At 46.4% G+C, this 22,137-nt stretch overlaps 1 protein-coding gene across 1 annotated transcript; it reads left to right on the top strand.

Moving 5' to 3' along the window:
- Positions 1-2,240: 2,240 nt before the first annotated feature.
- LOC102496135 (histone-lysine N-methyltransferase PRDM9) lies at positions 2,241-21,799 on the top strand. The gene is made up of 12 exons (XM_027774135.1): positions 2,241-2,317; positions 3,791-3,922; positions 4,341-4,464; positions 4,753-4,860; positions 7,950-7,999; positions 11,142-11,256; positions 12,150-12,251; positions 12,467-12,738; positions 13,435-13,502; positions 14,954-15,147; positions 17,480-17,950; positions 21,741-21,799. Exons 2-12 carry the CDS (start codon positions 3,827-3,829, stop codon positions 21,797-21,799), a joined length of 1,659 nt encoding a protein of 552 aa, XP_027629936.1. The 5' UTR covers positions 2,241-2,317; positions 3,791-3,826.
- Positions 21,800-22,137: the final 338 nt, after the last annotated feature.

A 22,137-nucleotide genomic window follows, 5' to 3' on the forward strand; every position in this document is an offset into this window, starting at 1 on the left:
AGTTATTTAAGGACAAATATGTGGGTTTTTTTTTAAATCTTGAATAGATGCACTTTTATTACAGTTTTTTCATTTAGAAAAAAAATCGTGAGTCAGGGACAAATACGTTCTTTGCAGCATATTTTACTCTAAATCTTCAGAAATGTGTTTCCTTTAGCAGCACCAGGTGGCTATGGAGGAGCCGCATCATGGCACAGTGACAAGGGGAGTGTCGGACTGTCACGGTTCTCTTTATGACTTGTGTGGAGTTAACAGGTCACTTAGATTCATGATAGTTAGCTATCCCCAAACCTAGGCATAATAAAGGCATAGGAAGGGCATAAAGAAACAAGAGGACAGGTTGTTGGACTGTGTGTCATTTGTGGTTCTAGTTTGTGAATTTCTGTATTATTTATCTGTATATTTATGAATGAGGATGCGAATGCACCAGTAAAAACTGGGGAAAAAAAAACCCACACACACACCCAACAACAAAAGAAACTTCGACTAAACATGTCCGAGCACTGGGCCTTCCAACCTGGAGCCCGCAGGCCACAAGGTCCCATACTGTCTAGCTGCTCTGGGTCTATCCTCACTCAGGACAGAGGGCCTCATGGTTCTCTCTGTGGGAAATGCTGAGCTCCCAGAACTCTTCCCTACTGGTTTCCCATGCCCTGAGTCTATGATTGGAAGAGGAAACACCTTCTGGAAGTCCCTCCACACATCTGACCACAGTCCGGCTGCTTTCAAGCACATCCCATAGATTATATGGAGACTGCAGGAAATTGGGTGGAGAATCCCTTCCTGGGAGAAAGCAGCATTGCAAGGAAGTGTCAGCCAGACCTGGTCTCATCCTCCATTTGACGTCACTGGGTCATGTGGCATTTATAGGAAGAGAATCACGGTTGCAATTTAATGGTAACATTCACATCTGCGGTTGGATTTCTCGCGCTGTGCTGTGGGTTTTGCAATCACAACCACCTTGATGTGAGAGGAAGTTCCAGTGTCCACAGATGACTTATGGGGGCAGGTGAATTGCCACCCTGAGGTCCCTTGGCCAGTGGGGCTGTGGCTGTGACAGGAGCTCAGGTCTGCCTGCCGCAGGAAGCCCTGCCTCCCATCCCACGGAGTGCCTGCCAGTCACTTGGTCCTCCTTCCCCCAGACCCAAGACCTACAAACTGCAGAGCAGGCCAACCTGCTCACTCTCTTCGCTGAGACCTTTGGAGGACAGAACCTCAGGCCCTTCTGGTCAAAGCTGCGAGCTCCTATGTGGTCCCTGGCGAGGCATGCTGCCCCATGACCCACTGCTGACCTTGGTCATTCTTACCCGCTTCCCAAGGCCTGAGGCTATGGCTGGGAGAGATGCTAGGTCCCTCCATACATCTGACCATAAGTCTCTCAGGATCTCTGTGGCCCCGGGATGTAACCTGGAGCTTTTCCTTAAGTCATCAAAGGGGGGCGAAGGGGGCGGGAGCAGATGGCTTAAGGATTACATCGCTGGACTCCCTCGTGGCCGACCGCAGTTCCAGTCGGACTCTGTGGCTTGAAAATCCCGCCGGGCAGGGCATGTGCATGTCTCAGATCCCAGGAGGAGAATGGAGGAGCGATTGCAGACTGGCCATCCCCCCCTATGATTTCTCACTTTACCTCTAATTGTCTGTCTCTTTCCAGCAAGCCCACGCACCCTAAGGCAAAAACTTCTGGGGGGGTGGGGTGGGGGTGTGGGAGAAAGCACAGGAAGAGGCTAAGTAGCAGGAGATGCCAGCGAACCTCTTCTTGGCTGTGCCAGGTGGACTTGGTCCGTGATTTACTTCCCAGCACGAATTTCAACCTCTGCAAAAATGCAGATGAAAACAGACTCCTGGGGCCAGACCCGGTGACGGCAGCTGCCCGTCCTGCCTTCTGGCCGCACCCCCAGGACCCCCTCCCGGTGAGCAGAACGGGCGGCAGAGAGACGCCAATGTCCGGACCTCGGCCCGAGCTCGCTGGGCTCCAGGACCGCACAGAAAAGAGTCATCCAGGGACCAACTTCCAGCCCCCGGGAATGCGGGCGCAAACCGGGAGACTGCGCCTGCGCCAGCGCCACCGCCGGGGTAGGCAAGTAGGAACACCTGGCAATGCCCCTGGCTGGCAGGCCCCGCCTACGACACGCCCCTCCAGTCTCTTCTCGTCGCCGATTGGCGGGACCACTATGGTCACAGCGCTGATTGGCGGTTGGTGCCTATTAGAGCCCTCCCCGCAGGTGCTTCGCGCTCAGTCAGGTCTCGCCTCCTGAGGGCGCCGCGCGGTGCAGGGCGCACAGCACAAGGGGCCGCCGGGGAGACCGACACGGTCGCGGTGGGCCTCTGCCCTGCCGCGCGAGGCCCTTCTCAGCCCTCAGCCCAAGGCCTTCAAAGTTCAGCCTGAGAGAGCCCAGATCCCCTCATCCCGAGACGCTCCAAATCTCCTCAGCATCAAGAGACCCCACGTCACGCCACCTCGAGGGGCCCCTACCCACTGACCTGAAGAAATCCCAAACCCTCGGGCTTCAGGCCCCCCTCACACCCAGAGGAGTGCCCTACTGATTAGAGCCCCAAAAACCTTGAGCCTGAGGAGCCCCAGTTCTCCTCAGACAACTGACAAACACTCAAGATCCCACGGAGCCCCATTTCCCCGATCCCAGAGACGCTGGAAAGTACCCCTTATCTTCAACGACCCCCCAAGGAAAACCCCTCAAAGTCAGAGAACACAAAGCCCCTCGAGAACCCCAAATCCTAGCCCGAGAGACCCTATGTTTTCCCTGCTTCAAGGATTCCAAATGTTCTCATCCCAAGGCCGCCAAAGCTCCCTAACCTAATGAAAATCCTTTCCCCTCGAGCTCGCCAACTCTCTCAGCCTGAAAGACCCCCACCCCGTGTCTGGTCCCGAGAAACCCCAATACTTTCAGTCTGCGGAATCCCAAAGTTCCTCGGCTGAGAGAACCCTGATCTCTTCCTGAGAAACCTGGTTCCTCAGCCTGAGACATCTGACATCCCTTTAGGAGGGCCCCCGCATCCCCGACCCTGGAGCCCCCAAATCCTCAGCCTGAGAGACCACCCCCCTTATGGAGAACATTGCTTTACTCCAGGTTTTTCACAATCTCCAGGTGGGGTTCCCAAACCCCCTCTACAGAAATGCTCATTTCCGGGCCAGCAGTGGCGTGCTGGTTAAAGCGCTGGATCCACATGGGCGACAGCCCTCAGGGTCCCCACGGCTTGAGAACCACCTGCTGGGCACGTTTGCGTTGGTAACCCGTCAGAGAGGAGAAAGAAGGGACTTAGTCATGGCCACCCCCTTAAGGGGTGATTGCTCACTTTCCCTCTCTCCTCTCTCTGGTGATTACAGGTGCCCTATGGCAAAACCTACCAAAAAAAAAAAAAAAAAGAGGAAAAGAAAGAAAAGGAAAGAGACACTCATTTCCTCTTGCTGGAATAGACCCTACTCATCAGCCTGCCCTGGTTTTCCCCAGGGGGACGGGGACTCCGGTCTCACCGTGATTCCTCTGGCCCTCACACCTCAGGACTGCCCCAAGCACCCACAGCCACAACCTGCAGCACCTTTGTCACCTCGAGCCAAGCTGCACACGGGGTCAAGAAACAATCTAGCTCACACTAGGTGTCCTGTCAAGCAGGTTGCAACCCTCCCACCTCACCAACACTCTCCATGCTCCTGGCGTTCTCCAATCCTGCCTAGGGTCCTCACATTTTCACTCTGGATACCCCAGTCGACTGGATAAGCCAGAGACGGCATTGGTCTGGCTGTCACCTTTTCTGAGTCACTTCTCTTTCACAGGCCCCTTGGCCTTGAACCTGGGAGAACTGGAGTTACATGTGGATGCCTGGTGCTCCCAGCATTATGAGGCGCTACAAGTCCCCAGAGGAGAGCCCTGAAGGAGATGCAGGGAGGACAGAGTGGAAGCCCACGGTGAGGGGGTGGGGGAAGGTGAGCTCAGGCTCCCAGCATGGTCTGTAGTAAGGATGAGAGGGCGACCTAGTGGCGAGGAGCTAGTCTCTGCAGGGGTGCGGACTCCTGGGTGACCCTGTCTGAATGTGCATGGAAAGGGGTGGCTGGTCCTGTCCTGGACATGGAGAAGAAAAGGACACTAGCATCAGCAATTGCTCTGGGTCAGGAAAGAGCTAGGGAGATGTGCAGTTTGCCCAGTTAAACAGGACACAACCTGGGAAGCGAGGGAGTAGGAGTCTATTTTGGTTTCACAAAGACTAGCCAGAAGCCCCAGGCTAAGCTCTATACCCAGGGTGAAGGCAAAGGCCCAGCTCCTCCATGTCCTGACGGGCACTAGGAAATAATTAATGGAATCGGTTATGTTCTCTATTTTTGCTAGGTCAAAGACGCTTTCAAAGACATTTCCGTATACTTCTCCAAGGAAGAATGGGCACAAATGGGAGAGTGGGAGAAAATCCGCTATAGGAATGTCAAAAGGAACTATACCACACTGATTGCTATAGGTACGAGAAGCCTGAGACACAACAGTCTTCAGGCTCTGTGTTATTGGGGCTCTCTCTTTGGTGGCTGGATCTGCCCACAGTACTCTGCTGTATGGACAGAAATCTAGAGGGAAATTTTCTTTTCTGTCAATGTGGGTCTGAGAGCAGAACTCACATCTTGATCTTGTTGGAGACGTTCCAGGCAGATCTAACGGCATCACACTGGCTCTGCGATACTTTCCAGTGCCATTGCTCCTTGTTCCACTTCCAGATCTTTCCTTCTAGGACTAACACTTTCCTTCTTTCCAGGTCTCAGAGCCCCTCGACCAGCTTTTATGTGTCACCGAAAGCTGGCGGTCAAACCTCACATGGATGATGCTGAGGATTCTGATGAAGAATGGACACCTAGGCAGCAAGGTGAGGGGCCAGGAGGATTAAGGGGTGACTCCCTGAAACCTGCCTGGGTTTAGGTCTCACCTACATCTCAGGGGTTAAGAAAGAAAACAGTGTTTCCTCAAAAAAACAAAAGTTCACCAATCAAGCAAGATGCAAAAGAGTATTCAGTATATAGTCAGTGGTTATCCACGTAAAATTTAACATACATAAAATAATTACATAGTTATGGATATGATAGTAAGGGTTTAAACATCTGAATGTGATTATAAAATACCAAAATTTGGACAGTTAACATCACAAGAGAATGAGGAAGAACTGGCAGGTGGCTTGGTGTGTTTTTCTTTGTGACTTGTGACACAGGACGAAAAAGATCTGAAGTAATTGTGGCAGAATGTTGGGATGGGACTGAATAGTGATGAATGTACAGATTTTTCAATATCTTTCTCCAGAAATCTCTATATGTTTAAAAGATACTACTTTGGTTTTCTAAAAATGAATAAGGTAAATCTTTTTAATTAATCAAAGGCAATTAAAGAAACCTTAAATAAACTGTAAATTCACCAAATGGCTTTCTAACGTCAGTCTCATAATAGTTTTCTTATTGGACTAAAGCTCTGATAATAGGAAATGGTTAACATATTATAAACAAATACATGACTTATTTATGTATATTTGATCACACCACTGACCCTCTTACCCAAATGAACCTGATTTTTTGTCTTGCTTCTGGGAGTGTTTGTGAGAACTGTTCAGTTTCCCTGAACTTTTCTGCATGTCATTGACCACAGACAGCTTCATGTATATAAACTTATGGCTCCCTTGTCAATAAATCATTTCACCACATATGCAAGTGCTTATTTCCTCCTGTTTCGTCAATCTATATACATGTCTTTATGCCAGTCCCACACTGTTTTGATTATTATAACTGAGTAATATGTTTTGAAATCAAGAAGTATGAGGCATACAACATTGCTCTTTATCAAGAGTCTTTCAACTATACTGGTACCTTTGAGATGTCACATACTTTTTTTTTTTAAGGTCAACCAAAGCTAGTACTCCATGGGAAAAAGATATTACAAAGCTCATGAATTCACACACAATGAGAGATGTCACGTTCTTTTAAAAATGCTTTTTTAGGGTGCTGCAGAAAACAATCACGAAAGCAAGCTGGCTTTTCTCATCTCAGCCTATTTCCAGACTTAACAGAATATTGCTGTTATTTCCTTTCTAGCTTCCAGAAGGATATTACGCTAACTGCTGGTCCCAAGGTGTTTTTTGATTTTTGTTTTTTGTTTTTTTTTTTTTTTTTTTTTGTCACGTACGTTTTTACTTTTTTTTTTTCTTCTGTTTTTGGCAAAATAGTCAAGTTGTGATAGAGATGACATTAAATCTGTAGATCATTTTGGGTAGTGTCAAAACTTTAATAATATTCCATCTTCCAATCCATGAACAAAAGATGCCTTTCCATTTACTTGACTTTAATTTCTTTCAGCAATGTTTGTATTTTAGTGTTTAAGTCTTTTGTCTCTTTGGATAAGATTATTCCTAAATACTTTATTCTTTTTTATGCTGTTATAGATCTTCTTTTTTTTTTTTTGGAGAAGTTTTTGCTATAGAGTATGTGTGCTTGTTAGAAAGACAGAGAGAAACAGGGAGACAGAAAGTAAGAAATCACCTCCCAGGGGCGATGGCCACATCGCAATCCCTTCTCCTCCATTCTCCTCTCGGGCTCTTGGGCACGCACGTGAGTTTAAGCCACAGGGTCCGGGACTCGAACGGCGGTCGACTATGTGGGAGTCCAGCGACGTAGCCATTATGCTAACTGCTGGTCTCTGCTATTATAGATCTTTTCCTTAATTCCTTTTTGGGTCGTCTTTTGTTGTGTGTAGAGAGATACACAACTGATTTCTGAATGTTAACTTATATTCTAAATTTTGTTAAATTAAATGATTAGTTCTAACAGATTGCACGGGAGTGTAATATTTGTGTTTTTTAATATATAAACTCATGTCATGTGAGAATAGAGATAATTTGAATTCCTCCTTTCCCATTTGGATTTTTTAAAATTTATTTTTCTTGCCTAATTGTTCTAAGACTTCCAGTACTAGGGTGAATAAGAGTAGTGAGAGAGAAAATCCTTGCCTGTTCCTGAACTTAGAGAAAAACCTTTGAGTTTTTCAGCAGTAAATATGATGTTATCTGTGGGCTTATTGTACATGAGCTTCATTATGTTAGAATAATTTCATTCTGTTTCTAGTTGGTTGAGTGTTTTTACCATGTAAGTCCAATTTATTTTATTTTTTCAAGAGTTTTTTGCCTTAGGGAGTATGTGCTCAGTGGGAGAGAGAGAGAGACAGAGACAGTGAGAGGGAAAGTGAGAAAAATCCCCCATGGGGGATGGCCACACTGCAATCCCTTCTCCTCCATTCTCTTCTCAGGATTTTGGGCATGCACGCATATGCACCTGATATGATTTTCAAGCCACCAGGTCTGGGACTTGAATCGCAGTCAGTCATGTGGGAGTCCAGCAATGTAACCATTACACTATCTGATGGCCATCACCAATTTATATTTTAAATAAATGTAACAGGCACCATATGGCCATATGATAAATCACAGATCATATTTTACCTATTTAAAAATTATTTTAAGAAAACTAATAATGCTCTTAACTGATGTATAGGTTTTTTTTTTTTTTGAGAGGTTTTTGCTATAGGGTGCATGCGCTCGCCAGACAGACAGAGAGAGACAGAGAGACAGAAAGCAGGAAATCACCCCCCAGGGGGGATGGCCACGCCGCAACCCCTTCTCCTCCATTCTCCTCTCGGGATCTTGGGCACGCACACACATGCGCCCGGCGTGAGTTTAAGCCACCGGGTCCAGGACTCGAACCCCGGTCGACTACATGGGAGTCCAGCGACATAGCCATTACGCTAACTGCTGGTACCTGATGTATAGGTTTTAATGATACTTCAGAAAACATTTTCAAATTGCTGTTGGAGAATACTTGAAATAGTCACACTCTGGTTCACAATACACTATATTAATGATCACCTCTTGATTGTGGAAACACTGATCTATCAAAACACTGATCTCTCATCACCTTTTAGTCAAACATCCTCGGGTCACCCTCAGAGTAGAAGAGAAGAAATACCAGAAGGTGAGTATGTTCAAAATCCTGTTGAGAAAATCTTTCTCCTGGATACAAACACAGGTAAGAGAAAGAGAATGAGCAGAGCATCTTAAGAACTCCTGCCTTCCTTTCCTGATCTCTTTCGCACTATCTGGCATCATCACCTTATGATAGTTAACTTATAATAATTAATAAGAACAGTAACAAGAATCACTGCCAGTGTTTTATTTCTGCAGTATTTCAGACTTTAGTTTAAGGATTTGACATAAATAAATTCACTTAAACCTTACCACAACCCTGTGAAGTAGGCCTTATAATTATAGCCATTTTGTCCATGAGGAAAGTGAGATGCAACAATGTCCATTTACATGACTTTGATGACTTTGATCACAGTCAATGCAGATGCCATGTAATGCAAAACTCCTTTTCTTTTTCTTTTCTTTTCTTTCTTCCTTTTTTTTTTTTTTTTTTTTTAGGGGTTTTTGTGCTATAGGGCACATGCATTCATAGAGAAACAGAGACCGTGAGAGAGAAAGTGAGAAATTACCCCCACCAGGGGGATGGCCTTATGTAAGCTCCTCGGGATTTTGGGGGGCCGCACACACACACACACACACACGCCACACACACAACATGTTTTTCAAGCTGCTGGATTCCAGACTCAAACCATGCAGTCACCTATGTGGGATTAGGTGCCTTAACCACCACAACACATGCTGGCCCTCGGGCTTTGAAACAACTTTTTTTTTTTTGAGAGGCTTTTGCTATAGGGTGCGTGTGCTCGCCCGAAAGAGACAGAGAGACAAAAAGCGAGAAATCACCCCTCAGGGGGGATGGCCACTCCACAATCCCTTTTCCTCCATTCTCCTCTCAGGATCTTGGGCATGCACGCACATGCGCCCAGTGTGAGTTTGAGCCACCAGGTCTGGAACTCGAACCATCGTTGACTATACTGCTGCTCCCCAAAACTCCTTTTCTAAAACACTTACAAGCTTATTACAGCTTTTGCAGTTCTATGAAGCATATGCTGGTTTATCCATACATCTTTATGTCACTCATCTAATTATTTCAACCTCAGTTCTCTCAATAATAAACTGAGAGATGCTCTAAGACACTCTAAGGGAGGATTACAAATACACAGGCAATTTGTACTATGGTTGGTCCCAGATGAAAAAGGAGACAGAGTTCCTACCTTCAGATGGGTCCAATTCTGATGAAAGAAAGCAGTCTCTAGCCCTGAGGAGTTTCAGGTTTGATGATAAATAAGAAAGTGACTTAGGACTTTTTATATGTAAAGTCTATGAAAAATGATTGTATCCTTCTTAAACTGATTTTAAATGGTCATTCTTGTAGGAGGAAATAATGAAATAATGACTTCTTCTGGGATCTACTTAGGTAGATGGTGTGGAATCCCTACTTAGCCTACTACATGCCTGACTCTTTAAGAACCTGGGGGTTGACTTCTCACTTTCTGTCTCTCTGACTCCCTCTGCCTTTCCGGTGAGCACAAGCTCCCTATAACAAAAAAACAAAAACAAAAACAAACAAACAAAAAAAACCTCTCCAAAAAAACAAGTATCTGGCTCAAATCTGATTCTTTGCAGGTCTCAGGCCCACTTCAGGGTCTCTGAGGAACCTGAGCATTTTCTGAATAGGTGATTCTGAGTTGATGAGTTAACCTAAAAATAACAGCATCAAGGCATGCTAAAGAGAGTATCTTTTAGTTAAAGTTGAACTGTATAGATGGTTGAGGGGGTAAAATGATGTCCCGCTATGAGAGATTTTTTTTTTTCCATAGAGTGTGCTCTCATCAAAGAGAGACAGTGAAACGGAAAGTGAGAAATCATCTACTAAAGAGATGGCCACACTGCAATCCCCTCTCCTACATTCCCCCTCTAGATTTGGGGCATGAACACATACTCCTGGCCTGATTTTGAAGCAGCAAGGTCCAGGTCTACAATCCTGTTCTGCTAGGTCGGAGTCCAGCACCTTAGCCACCCTGCCACCTACTGGCCCTTGAGAGAAATTATTGATCTCATGTTTGCTCTGCATTCAACAGCCTACAAAATACTTTGGCAAACATTATTAAATTTCAAGTTCCCTAAAACGATAGGAATTATCATGTACATTTTTAAATGAAACAATGTTTTATACTAAAATGTTTACAAATAAAACAAAAAAGTATGAAAAAAGAAAGAAAAAAGAGTTAGCATTTATGTTAATTTATGGATAAAACTGAAGACAGTTAGCCAATGGTACATTGTATTCAAGCAGAATTGGTACAAGAATCAGTTGATCTAATCCCAGAGTCAAATATTCTTTACAGCATGTGCCAATTTGTATCTTTCTGCATCACCTTCTTGGTCATCTAGGTATATTTATATAAATAATTTCTTTCTTCTCTTCTAAATCCCATTTCTCTGTCCTCTTATTTCACAGATTTGTTTTGTCTCTTGTGTGCTTTCTATAATATATTTTCCATTCCAAAAAAACGCTACTAGTTGTTACACTGCAATCTCTTTTCCATCTCTGTCCCTATAAACCCTTACCCCCTTCTTTCAAAGTTCTGGTTGATTCTCCATCTTTTCATTCCAAGATTCTCCCTCCCTGACTCAATTAGCTAGAAAAATATTTCAGAGACAGATGAAGGAAAAGACCTTTTGGAATGGCTTTTAATGCTGGATTTCCTACACATTTGGGGCCTTCCTACTCGCTCTAGTATTCAGACACTGCAGGTATTTCCAAGGGTCACTGAAACATTAACTAAAGTCATGCATGTGCAAACACATTACACGACCCAGAAAACTAAAAAAATACATTAAAAAAATATGTGGCTATTACCGTTAAAGGGAATGTCCAAGCTGCCATTCCTTTTTTAAAAAATCTATTTTTCGGGAACCAGCAGTTAGCGTAATGGCTATGTCACTGAACTCCCACGTAGTCGACCGCGGTTCACATCCTAGACCCAGTGGCTTAAAACTCACGCCGGGCGCGTGTGCGTGCGTGCCCAAGATCCTGAGAGGAGAATGGAGGAGAAGGGATTGCGGCATGACCATCCCCCCTGGGGGGTGATTTCTCGCTGTCTGTCTCTATGTCTCTCTCTGTCTGCCTGGCGAGCGCACATGCCCTATAGCAAAAACCTCTCCAAAAAAAAAAATCTATTTTTCAGGAACTGTCAGGAGCGGTAAATTTATTGAACACAAGCAACTCAGAGAAGGACCAGAAACCAGCATTTCCTCCTGGAGAAACAACCACCTCTGGACAGCTCTCTAGACAGACATTGGGTAAGAGAAAATAATTTTGGGATGCTCATCCCCTCAGGTCCTCTAAAAATGTTGGTCAGTACAATTTAGATATGTAGGTGAACCTTGGACAGAGCTGGGCTTACCCTGGACTGAGCTGACACCAGGAACCCTGAATAGGGACATCATACAGCTGAATTATAATCCATATAGAAGAACTGGGGGTTTTGGCAAATTTTAGGATTTCTCTGACCTCCTAAATGCAAATCTATAAAATGTGGTTAAGGGCACATAGATCATAGAGTTTTTGAGAGCATTAAATAAAATATAAACAGTTTGATAAATCCAGTAAATCTACCTGTGATCACAAAGACCATACTTCTTAGTACTGTATGTCCAGGCCTTGCTCAATGGTAACATGTAAGGTGCCTTCAAGAAATATATTCTGCCGAGTGCGTGTGCGTGCATGCCTAAGATCCCGAGAAGAGAATGGAGGAGAAGGGATTGCGGCGTGGCCATCCCTCCTGGGGGGTGATTTCTCGCTTTCTGTCTCTCTGTCTCTCTCTGTCTGTCTGGCGAGCGCACGTGCCCTATAGCAAAAACCTCTCTCCCCCAAAAAAAACGAGAAAAAAAAGAGAAATATATTCTGAAAGAATAAGTGCATGAATGAACCATTTTATAAGTAGAAAGATTAGGAGGTTAAACCTGATATCGAGGGAAGCCAGAACCCAAAAGTAAATCAGCCCTTTGTAGTTACTGTGGGTGTGGAGTCTTAGTCTCTCTGAACCAGTAATTAAAATGGAGAAGGGGGCACAGAGTATGTTGAAGGTTAGATGATAACTGGATGGTAGAAGATTTATATTTTCTGATGAAACAGGAATGAATGCTCAGATTGCAGACTCTCAAATTAACTCACTCACTCTTCTCCAACTTAGAAGTTAGGAGAAAGGAGACCAAAGTAAAGATGTATAGCCTGCGAGAAAGAAAGTGTGGTACATACAAAGAGGTCCACGAGCCCCAGGATGATGACTACTTGTGTAAGTCACCCTCTAGATCCACTCATGCAGAAGGCTGTTGTGTCTGGGGACAATCATTTTGTGTCATAGTTTGGCCTCCAAATCATTCTCTCATTACAGTAACTTTGAGTATGGGATCCAAGCTAGCTGATGTGAGTGCTGGGCCCTTTCTGAAGCTCTTTATATTCAGAAACACAATACAGACTTTTTCTAATTTCTGCTGCTCTTGCCTCCAGATTGTGAGAAGTGTCAGAACTTCTTCATTGACAGCTGTTCTGCTCATGGGCCCCCAATATTCGTAAAGGACAGTGCAGTGGACAAGGGGAGTCTCAACCGCTCAGTCCTCAGTCTACCCCCTGGGCTGAGAATTGCACCATCAGGCATCCCTGAGGCTGGGCTTGGAGTCTGGAATGCAGCAACTGATCTGCCCTTGGGTCTGCACTTTGGTCCCTATGAGGGACAGATCACAGAAGATGAAGAGGCAGCCAACAGTGGCTACTCCTGGCTGGTGAGAAATGCTGACCTTTCCCCTGCCTTCTGGCTTCCCATCTCCCTTCTGTGCCTTTGGTTGATATTATTTTCTACACGTGGCAGGGATAGGATAACATGGTTAGCTCTGTGTGCTTAATGGTCTTTGCCTGAGATTGGAGCTCTATGTACAGGTCACATGGTAAGTGGGAGCACAATAATCAAAGATAGAGGAGCAGAGGAACCAGCAGTTAGCGTAATGGCTATGTCGCTGGACTCCCACGTAGTCGACCGCGGTTCGTGTCCCGGACCCGGTGGCTTAAAACTCACGCCGGGCGCGTGTGCGTGCGTGCCCAAGATCCCGAGAGGAGAATGGAGGAGAAGGGATTGCGGCGTGACCATCCCCCCTGGGGGGTGATTTCTCGCTTTCTGTCTCTATGTCTCTCTCTGTCTGTCTGGCGAGCGCATGCGCCCTACAGTGAAAATCTCTCCAAAAAAAAAAAATTAAAAAAAAAAAAGAGAAAGATAGAGGAGCACATCCTTCTTTCTGTGGGGCCTCTGCTCTGCTGGTTGGACAAATCTACTCAGGTGGGAAGAGGATGACTAAGGTGCATACCAAGTCATAACTGGTGGTGGGATCCATGCAGGATCAAAGATCCTTGATGATGAAAGAGTAGTTTTCCTTATTGCTGCCCTCCCCACCCAGAAGATTTTACCTTATTTTTATAAAACTTAGATCACCAAGGGGAGAAACTGTTATGAGTATGTGGATGGAAAGGATGAATCTTGGGCCAACTGGATGAGGTAAGACCGATACATTGCCAGTTCTAGAGAAGGACCTTCGTGTCTTACAAGCCCAGGTTCCTTTCCTTCTTGCTATGCCTCCCTTGACAACTTTTACATTGTCTGTTCTCCCTTTTGTTTATACAATTCTCATTTATGTGATCACAGTTTAGGGAAAAAATGATAAAAACATAAACATTAGTTTATTTTTTATCAAAACATCAAAAATCTCTATGCTAGCCAAATTAGGGCAATTGGTTAAACCCCATGGAGCCTAAATTTACTGGGGACGCTGGGTTCACACTTTCATTGATCTCAGTCAGCTTTTCTTCAGCACTTACTATGTTCTAGTTTAGAAAACAGACTTTATCACTTGGACATATTTTATAGCCCATGTGTGTGGAGGATGTACTGCAGATAGACAGGAAAAATTTGATTATAGGAATATTTCACTCCAGTTGTCCTGTTCTGAGAAGTATAAAATACCAAGGCCACCTAAAATAAGGAACCTTTAATCTGTGAACCCAGAAAATCTTCCAAGCCTCAGTGAAATTAAACTAGGTTATGAGGCCTACAAAGTAAGCTGCAGGGCGGTCCCAGGCCTCTGGGCTGCAGGTCCTAGCCCCTTCTGTAAAGGGCTATGAATTATGAATAAATGATCATTTATCATGCTATTGTGTTATTATGCTAAGATATTGAGATCTCCAGGTTTTTACAGGAACCTGGGGGAGGCAGGTAAATGGCACCAGGCTAAATCTTCGGGAGATTAGTGAAAGGCCTTTCCAAAGATAGACTTTGGCAGAGTACAGATTGATGTGTGCCTATCCAGACACAGATGCCATGACCACATACTGAAACATAAAACAGAAATTAATTTGGAGTTTAGAGAAAGTAACAATTAAGGTGTAGGTGTGTCTGGAATTGAGCTTTGGAATGTGGTTAATTAGGCAAGGAGGGAAGGGAAGCACTGTAGACAGGATGAGCACCATGACCAGAACTTGGAGACTGGAATTCATAGGACATTGTGAGAGAGGGTTTTAGGTAAGGGAACAACCCTATAGCCTGGTGGTTAAGGGAAACCAGATCCCTCGAGGCCAACCATGGTTTGAGTCTAAGCCCTGATAGCCTGAGAGACAAGCCAGTGCATGTGTTTGCCCAAAATATGACAAGATGGATAAATGGAGGAGAAGGGATTGTGATGTGATCATTACTCAGTCAGGGGTGCTTTCTTACTCTCCCTTTGTCTGTGTCTTTCTGTCTCTTTCTGGTAAGCTCTCTGGCAAATAAAATAAAATATAAATTATAAGAAACTTAGGTATGAACACAAGGCTCTTGAGTAGTTGGGGCATGGGAGCTGTGGAGTAGCACCCTAGCAGAGAGGTCTTGACCACCAGATGTACAATAGACATGGACCTGCAGGATAGTGGAACCTCACTGCCCATTGTTTCCCTTACCTTTGCTGCCCAACCAAGGTATGTAAACTGTGCCCGGGATGACGAGGAGCAGAACCTGGTGGCCTTTCAGTACCACAGACAGATCTTCTACCGGACCTGTCGGGTCATCAGGCCAGGCTGTGAGCTGCTGGTGTGGTATGGGGAGGAGTACGGCCAGGAGCTGGGCATCAAGTGGGGCAGCAAGTGGAAGAAAGAGCTTGTGGCAAGGAGAGGTGAGCACCACTGTGATTATCTATAAGAACATAGATGGAGGACTTCTCCTTGGGAATGTTCATGCCTCAACATAGATTAAAACTCATGTAAAGTCAGTAAAATTTCAAATCAGATGTTTCCAACATGAAGGATTAATTCCACAAGCCCTTAACTATGAGGAACAAGTGCTATATTTTTCATTTTCTGATTTTATTTTTAAGTGCTTCATGTACAATGTATATCACAGAATATAGTGCTGAAAGGCTTAGAGGTAAAGTAATAATAATAATAAGCTCTTAAACTCTCAGCTCTCTCCTAAGGCAGAGTCTTCTGGTGGTTTTAGTTGTTTATCCTTAATTTCCTCCATATTTCTAAGCAACATGTATGTGTCATCATATTCACTTATTCACTCACTATTTCGGTTACCTGTCATGTGAATTTCTACCCTGTGCCAGACTATGGCTCAGAAACTGGCAATCCTGGTGGAACCACATGATCGGCACAACTGCTCTTGAGCAACCAACACAGACAAGAAAAGCACAAGCACACATATTGGCCTGTGCATGGTTCCAGAGATTAGCTTTGAGGAAAACAGACCCAGCAAAGTGCCCAGGGATCACAGGAAGGAAGGGTATGTGGCAGAGGATGATCCAAGAAGGTACCCCTCAAGAGTTGACATTCAGAGACTCAGATATCTGAAGACAAAGGATTCTAGGCAGAAGGAGCAGCTCAAATGATGGCCACGAGGTAAGGAAGTGCTAGAGGCACTCAGGTGAGGAAGCAGAGTAGGCAGCCAGAGGTAGAGAGACCCACAGAAGCCTGGCAACACAGGGCTGAAGGTTGTTGCAAAGACATTCATTTTTTTCTGAGTGAGATGGAAACAACCTTGGAGCATCCAGTTCTTTGTTATAAGATGAGGCCTTTGCTGATTTTTGGAAAATGAACTGTCATGGGTCATCCTCTCTGAGGCTACTTTTATCTCCAGGTGAGAAAGGACAGTAGGGTAGATGCAGGTGGAATCAGGGAGGTAAAAGTCCAATGAGGGATGTATTTTGAAATGGGACTTTCTATTTGATTTGAAATGAACAAAAACTGGATGAAATTAATCACATATGAACACATGAGGATGGACATATTGTTGTGTTCTGATCATGGAACACTGAGAGAGAAGGAAATCCAGCCCTTCTTGGGCAGCAGCAGCCAACATCCTTTAGTTGGTGGGAACTGGGTCATTCTATCTTGTCCCAGGTCCTCAGTTTAATATGTTTCAGAGTGAGATTCATAAAATCAGATTACCTTGCATATGCTCTCTCTCTTTTTTTCTTTTCTTAAGTTTTTTTGCCATTCCACGTGTGCCAAGGGTGTTCACTAAAGAGGAGAGAGAGAGAGAGACAGTTAGAGGGAAAATGAAAAATCACCCCCCAAGGAGGATGGCCACACTGAAGTCTCTTCATTCTCATCTTGGGATTTTGCAACTGGCATGATTGTCAAGCTGGTGGGTCTGGGACTCAAACTCCAGTTGGCCATATGGGAGTCCAGTGCCTCAACCACTATGCCACCTGCTAGATCTGCATGTTCTCTTCTTAACCCCTATTCCACACTGCCATCCATACTCATGGATCTCCAGGTTGAATGGCTCCTAACTTAATACAATAGGATCCCTTCCCCTCAGAGGAAGGGTTGCTAAGGACCATTCCACCTAAGCCATTAAGAGTGGTCATACCCTTGGGACTAGCAGATGGTGTAATGGTTACTTTGCTGGACTCCCACATAATCAACCATGGTTTGAGTCCCGGACCCTGTGACTTAAACCTCACGTTGGGTGTGTGTGCATGCATGCCCAAGATCCTGAAAAGAGAATGGAGGGTAAGGGATTGCAGCATGATCATCCACTTAGGAGGTGATTTCACACTTTCTGTCTGTGTCTTTCTGGTGAGTGCATACCTGTATAGCAAAAATCTCTCTCTCATTAAAAAAAAAAAAAGTGGTCATATCCCAATAGAATACAATAGCTGTAGACGCTGCATCATGAAAGTCCCCAGGATCAGTGAGGGGAGGAGGTGGCAGAGGATGTGCTGGGAAGGTATGAGAGTGTGCCGAGACACAGGTGGTGCCCAGGGAAGTCACTGTGGGTGCCCCTCTGTGAGGAGTGAAGCTGCCTCTGATGCAACTTGAAGTTCACTAGTCTGGCCAATAGCAAAGAAAAATAGAGTATAGAGGAACTATGGGTGGAAGACAGCTTGCGTTGTGAATACACAAGGAATGACTTGTGAGGCAGCCTTACCCCACAGCAGGGCAGTAGCCCAGATAGCTTTCTGTTCATCCATCCTGACCAAGAACATCCTCTTTCAGCAGAACCACGACCAGAGATCCATCCATGTCTCTCATGCTCTCTGGCCTTCTCCAGTCAGAAATTCCTCAATCAACATGTGGAACACAATCACTCCTGTCAGAGGTCCCTGAGAACATCTGCAAGAAAACACCTCCAACCAGAGCATACCCATCCGGGGAATGAGAACCAGGAGCAGCATCATTCTGATCCACAGCACTGCAGTGACAAAGCTGATTATGAAAAGGTTAAAGAAAGGTCCAAACCCTCCCAAGAAAGGACAAGGCAGAGGACAATGTCTAGGACCTTTTGCAGCCCATGCAAAGGACAAATGGAGAATGCTAGAGAGGGTGAGAGAATGACAGGGCAAAGAACAGACCAGAAAGTAGGTGCTGAGGACACAGGTAAATTACTTGTGAGAGTAGGAAGCTCAAGAATTGCCGGTGTCAAGTATGGAGAGTGTGGGCAAGGCCTCATCAATAAGTCAAATGCCGGTAGAGAGAAGCCCTATGTCTGCAGGGAGTGTGGGCGGGGCTTTAGCCAGCAGTCACACCTCATCATTCACCAGAGGACACACACAGGGGAGAAGCCCTATGTCTGCAGGGAGTGTGGGCGGGGCTTTAGCCAGCAGTCACACCTCATCATTCACCAGAGGACACACACAGGGGAGAAGCCCTATGTCTGCAGGGAGTGTGGGCGGGGCTTTAGCCGTCAGTCACATCTCATCATTCACCAGAGGACACACACAGGGGAGAAGCCCTATGTCTGCAGGGAGTGTGGGCGGGGCTTTAGCCGTCAGTCACATCTCATCATTCACCAGAGGACACACACAGGGGAGAAGCCCTATGTCTGCAGGGAGTGTGGGCGGGGCTTTAGCCGTCAGTCACATCTCATCATTCACCAGAGGACACACACAGGGGAGAAGCCCTATGTCTGCAGGGAGTGTGGGCGGGGCTTTAGCCGTCAGTCACATCTCATCATTCACCAGAGGACACACACAGGGGAGAAGCCCTATGTCTGCAGGGAGTGTGGGCGGGGCTTTAGCCAGCAGTCAAACCTCATCACTCACCAGAGGACACACACAGGGGAGAAGCCCTAGGTTTGCAGGAAGGGTGAGCAAGTCACTAGTGATAAAACATATTTTAGCGGCCAAAGGAGGATAAAAGTGGTCACCACACACCTCCACAGCCCATGTCTGAGGAGGCTTCTGAGGAAGTCTGCTGACCCCTCACATTCCCAAAGAATATATAGAGACCAGAAATAACTGAATAAATAAATTCTCCACTTTCATAATAGAAGATGAGGTAGAAAAAGAGGTGAGCATATCTTAAGCATTCAGGGAATGTCAATATGTGTTTCTTGTCTGCACTGTTCTTCTCCATGTGTTTTTTCTGGTTTCCTGTCCTAATAAATTCAATCTCCATACAACTCTGAAGTCCATGCTTGTATCTCATTCCCACCTTATCCCTGAAAGCAGAGAAGTCCAGGTAGGTCACAGAGAGATCATACTCCCAGCTCGGGTCTCCACAGGAATTCAGCCCCCAGAAAGGCATTAACCTGGAGTCAATCTGGTCAAGTTCCTGAAGAACTGATTCCTGAGCCCAGAGAGAGAAAGCCAGGACCTGAGAATGGGTCTGGTTGGGAAGGGAACTCCTGCCCTCCTAGGAAGTATGGCCTCTTCTCCTATAGAGACTCCCCTTTCTGCATTCACCTCCCTTGGCTTCTCCTGGCTCCTCTCCTCTCTTGGTTTCCTGAAACCTTTGTAGCCTCTGAGGGGAAAACCAGACAGGGACACAGTGTGTGTGCTGAAGACCAAACTGGACCCAAGTCAAATCCAATGTCAGACCCAGGGTCAGAAACCCTGCCAGGAAGCCACCTCAGCCCCTGAGCCCTGAGCTCCTTCTGCAAATACAGAAGCCAGTCTCAGACCGCTGGCCAGTCCCCGGTGCTGAGGGACGAAGTAGGCAGGGTCTTGTGCCCATCCTGTCTATGTGTGCCCCAGTATGGTGGCATGTGTGAGCACACTGACAACCAACACTCCTGCCCACCCCGACACCTGGTCTACAGCAGTACCACCTGGACCTCAGCTTACAAGAGCTGGCTAGGCCTTTGAGGATGCAGGACTGAAGCCATGGCCTAGGGGGGGGAGGAGCAGGTGCCTGAGCAGAGGACTGGGGACCTGCTGTGGAGGGGATTATCCTAGGCTCATGGGCTCATGGCTAAGCCCCTCAGGGCCACTGTGAATTGGGATTAACCCTGGCACCCACCTCAGAGAGGTCGTGGAAATAATCATACAGAAATTGGGGACAGCATTTCATAAGGTTTGCCAGGATGAGAAGCTGAGGCCAGGATTTACTGTGTGATCTTGGGACAGCTGCTCACCATCTCTGGGCACTCAAGAGAAAAGCAGTCTTTTCTTGGACGTGGTGTGGCCTGCCAGGGAGGCTGGGTCATATAGTGGTGGGATTTCCAGGCTGATATAGCAGAAGCTCCAATTCACTTGGTGATTAGGCGCTAAGTGGCCTGAGAGAAGTTGCTCAGCCTGAGCCCTGGCTTCCTCCCTTGTTTGCTCATTCACCTGTTCTGTGCCCAGTGCAGGACTAGGCCAGTAATGAACAAGATGAATGGGAAAGTGGCAGTTAAAACACTAGAGCTGGGTGCTGAATGGGGGAGCCCAGAGGAAGTACCCAGCCTGATGAAGGCATCCAGGAGGGCTTCCTGGAGAGAATGATTTGTGGGAGCTCAGCTCAGTGAGTAGAGGGCTGGGAAGTTAGTGATCTTCAGTGAGTTGGTTGAGGAGGGCATGCCTGTGTGGTGGACTGAGAGGTGTCAGTTTTCAGGGGCAGCTAAGTGGCCTCCAGGTCTTAGGAGTCAGCTCCAAGAGTTTGGCCTTGAGTACTAGGGAGCCATGGGTGCGAGGCAAAATCTGTGTTCTGGAGAGTACGAGAGAATGACTGCTGGGCTCAAGGGCACTGGGAGCCAGGAGGCTGCTCTGGTTTCAGGTGGAGGAGTCCTAGGCAGTGAGGAGGGAGAGGTCGTGGACTGAGGACCCAGTGCCCTCTCTAGTAGGGTCAGTTTAGGGGAGGCCGGGCTCAAGCTCAGTATAGGGCTGCACCTGGAGTCTCCCTTAGGAATAAAACAATCCATCCTCAGTCGGCTCTAAGCAGACTGCACCATTTATTATGGATGCAGACTCAGGCCCTGTGGGGAAAAATGCTCAGCGTCAGTAACCACCAGGGAAATGCCAGTCAGAACCACAGTGCGCTGTTCCCTCAGCCCAGTTAAAACAGCCACTGCCAAGGGGACAAAAGTAACTGCAGACAGGATGTGGAGAAAGCGAAGTGTGTCTGCTGTCGATAGGAATGGAATGGAAGTTGGTGTGTTCACGTGAAAATAGAAAACTAAAAATGTAGTCCTCAGCACTGTATTGATACTGGAGCCATATGGGAAGGCTGGTTTCCGTCGCTGGTCAGCCGGAACACTCAAGGCCCACCTGTGACTGTGGCTTGAAGACTGGAGAAGGGCCGCAGCATGGCCAGACCTGTCAAGGCTATGTCATTCTCCCTCTCTCTCAGGAAAAAAATAATCTTAGTTAAAAAAAACTAAAACATCGAATGACCTTGTGATTCAGCAATCCTTCCTGGAGAGACAGAAATGTGAGCCAAGGGACCAGCAGATGGTGAAATGGTTACATTGCTGGACTCCCAAGTAGTTGACTACAGTTCTCCTGGCTTAAAATGGGCACGTGTGGGTGCGTTCCCAAATCTTGAGAGGAGAATGGAGGAGACAAGATTGCGGTGTGGCCATCCCCTCCACCCCTCCACCCCCCAGGGGAGTGATTTATTGCTTCCTGCCTCTCTGAATCTGTCTCTCCGGTGAGCTCATGTGCCCCATAGCAAAAATGAAAAGAAAAGAAAAGAAAGAAAGGAAAAGAGAAAAAGAAAAGAAAATACGAGCCAAATGCAGACTGTGCAGCTGTGACTGAGAGACTGAGAAGACGCGGTCAGCACAGGAAAGCAGCTCTAGATCATTAACCTGTTTTCCATTTGTTTCTGCAGCCCATCTTTAGAGGAGAGAAGCAGCAGAGACTGTTCCTCCTTAATCACAACCAGGTGATACAATTTAGCTGTTTTCAGGAGCAAAAGAATACAGTGACAGGAGCAGAAAGAGCTGACCACAATAACAAAGAAAAGGCCCTCAGACCCCCTAATGCTGTGATGAGTGAAGATGGATGAAGGAGTCAAATGCCACCTCTTGCCTGATGTCTTTGTTCCATGTTTCTAGGTCCTGTCACAGACAAACCCATGATCACACCAGACCCTCTTCCAGCCCCAAAGCTCTGAGCTCTCTCCAATCCAGAAAGCACATTTGAATTTCACTCTCACGCAGAGAGGAGAGAGACAGACAGTGAAGGGGGAAGAGAAATCACTGCTCCACCTAGGGGGGATGGCTGTGCTGCAATCCCTTCTCCTTCATTCTCCTCCTGGGATTTTGGGCACACATATACACAGGCCTGGTATGACTGTCAAGTAGCCAGGTCTGGAACTCAAACTGTGGTTGGCCATGTGGGATCCAGTGCCTTAACCAGTGCACACCTGCTGGCCCCAACTATATGCCATTTCTGAGGCCCAGCCCCTTGTGACTACTGAGAACTTGAAATGTGGTCCTCCAAACTGAGTCG

This window comes from Tupaia chinensis, unplaced genomic scaffold, assembly GCF_000334495.1.
Source record: "Tupaia chinensis unplaced genomic scaffold, TupChi_1.0 Scaffold000404_1, whole genome shotgun sequence".
Taxonomy (NCBI): domain Eukaryota; kingdom Metazoa; phylum Chordata; class Mammalia; order Scandentia; family Tupaiidae; genus Tupaia; species Tupaia belangeri.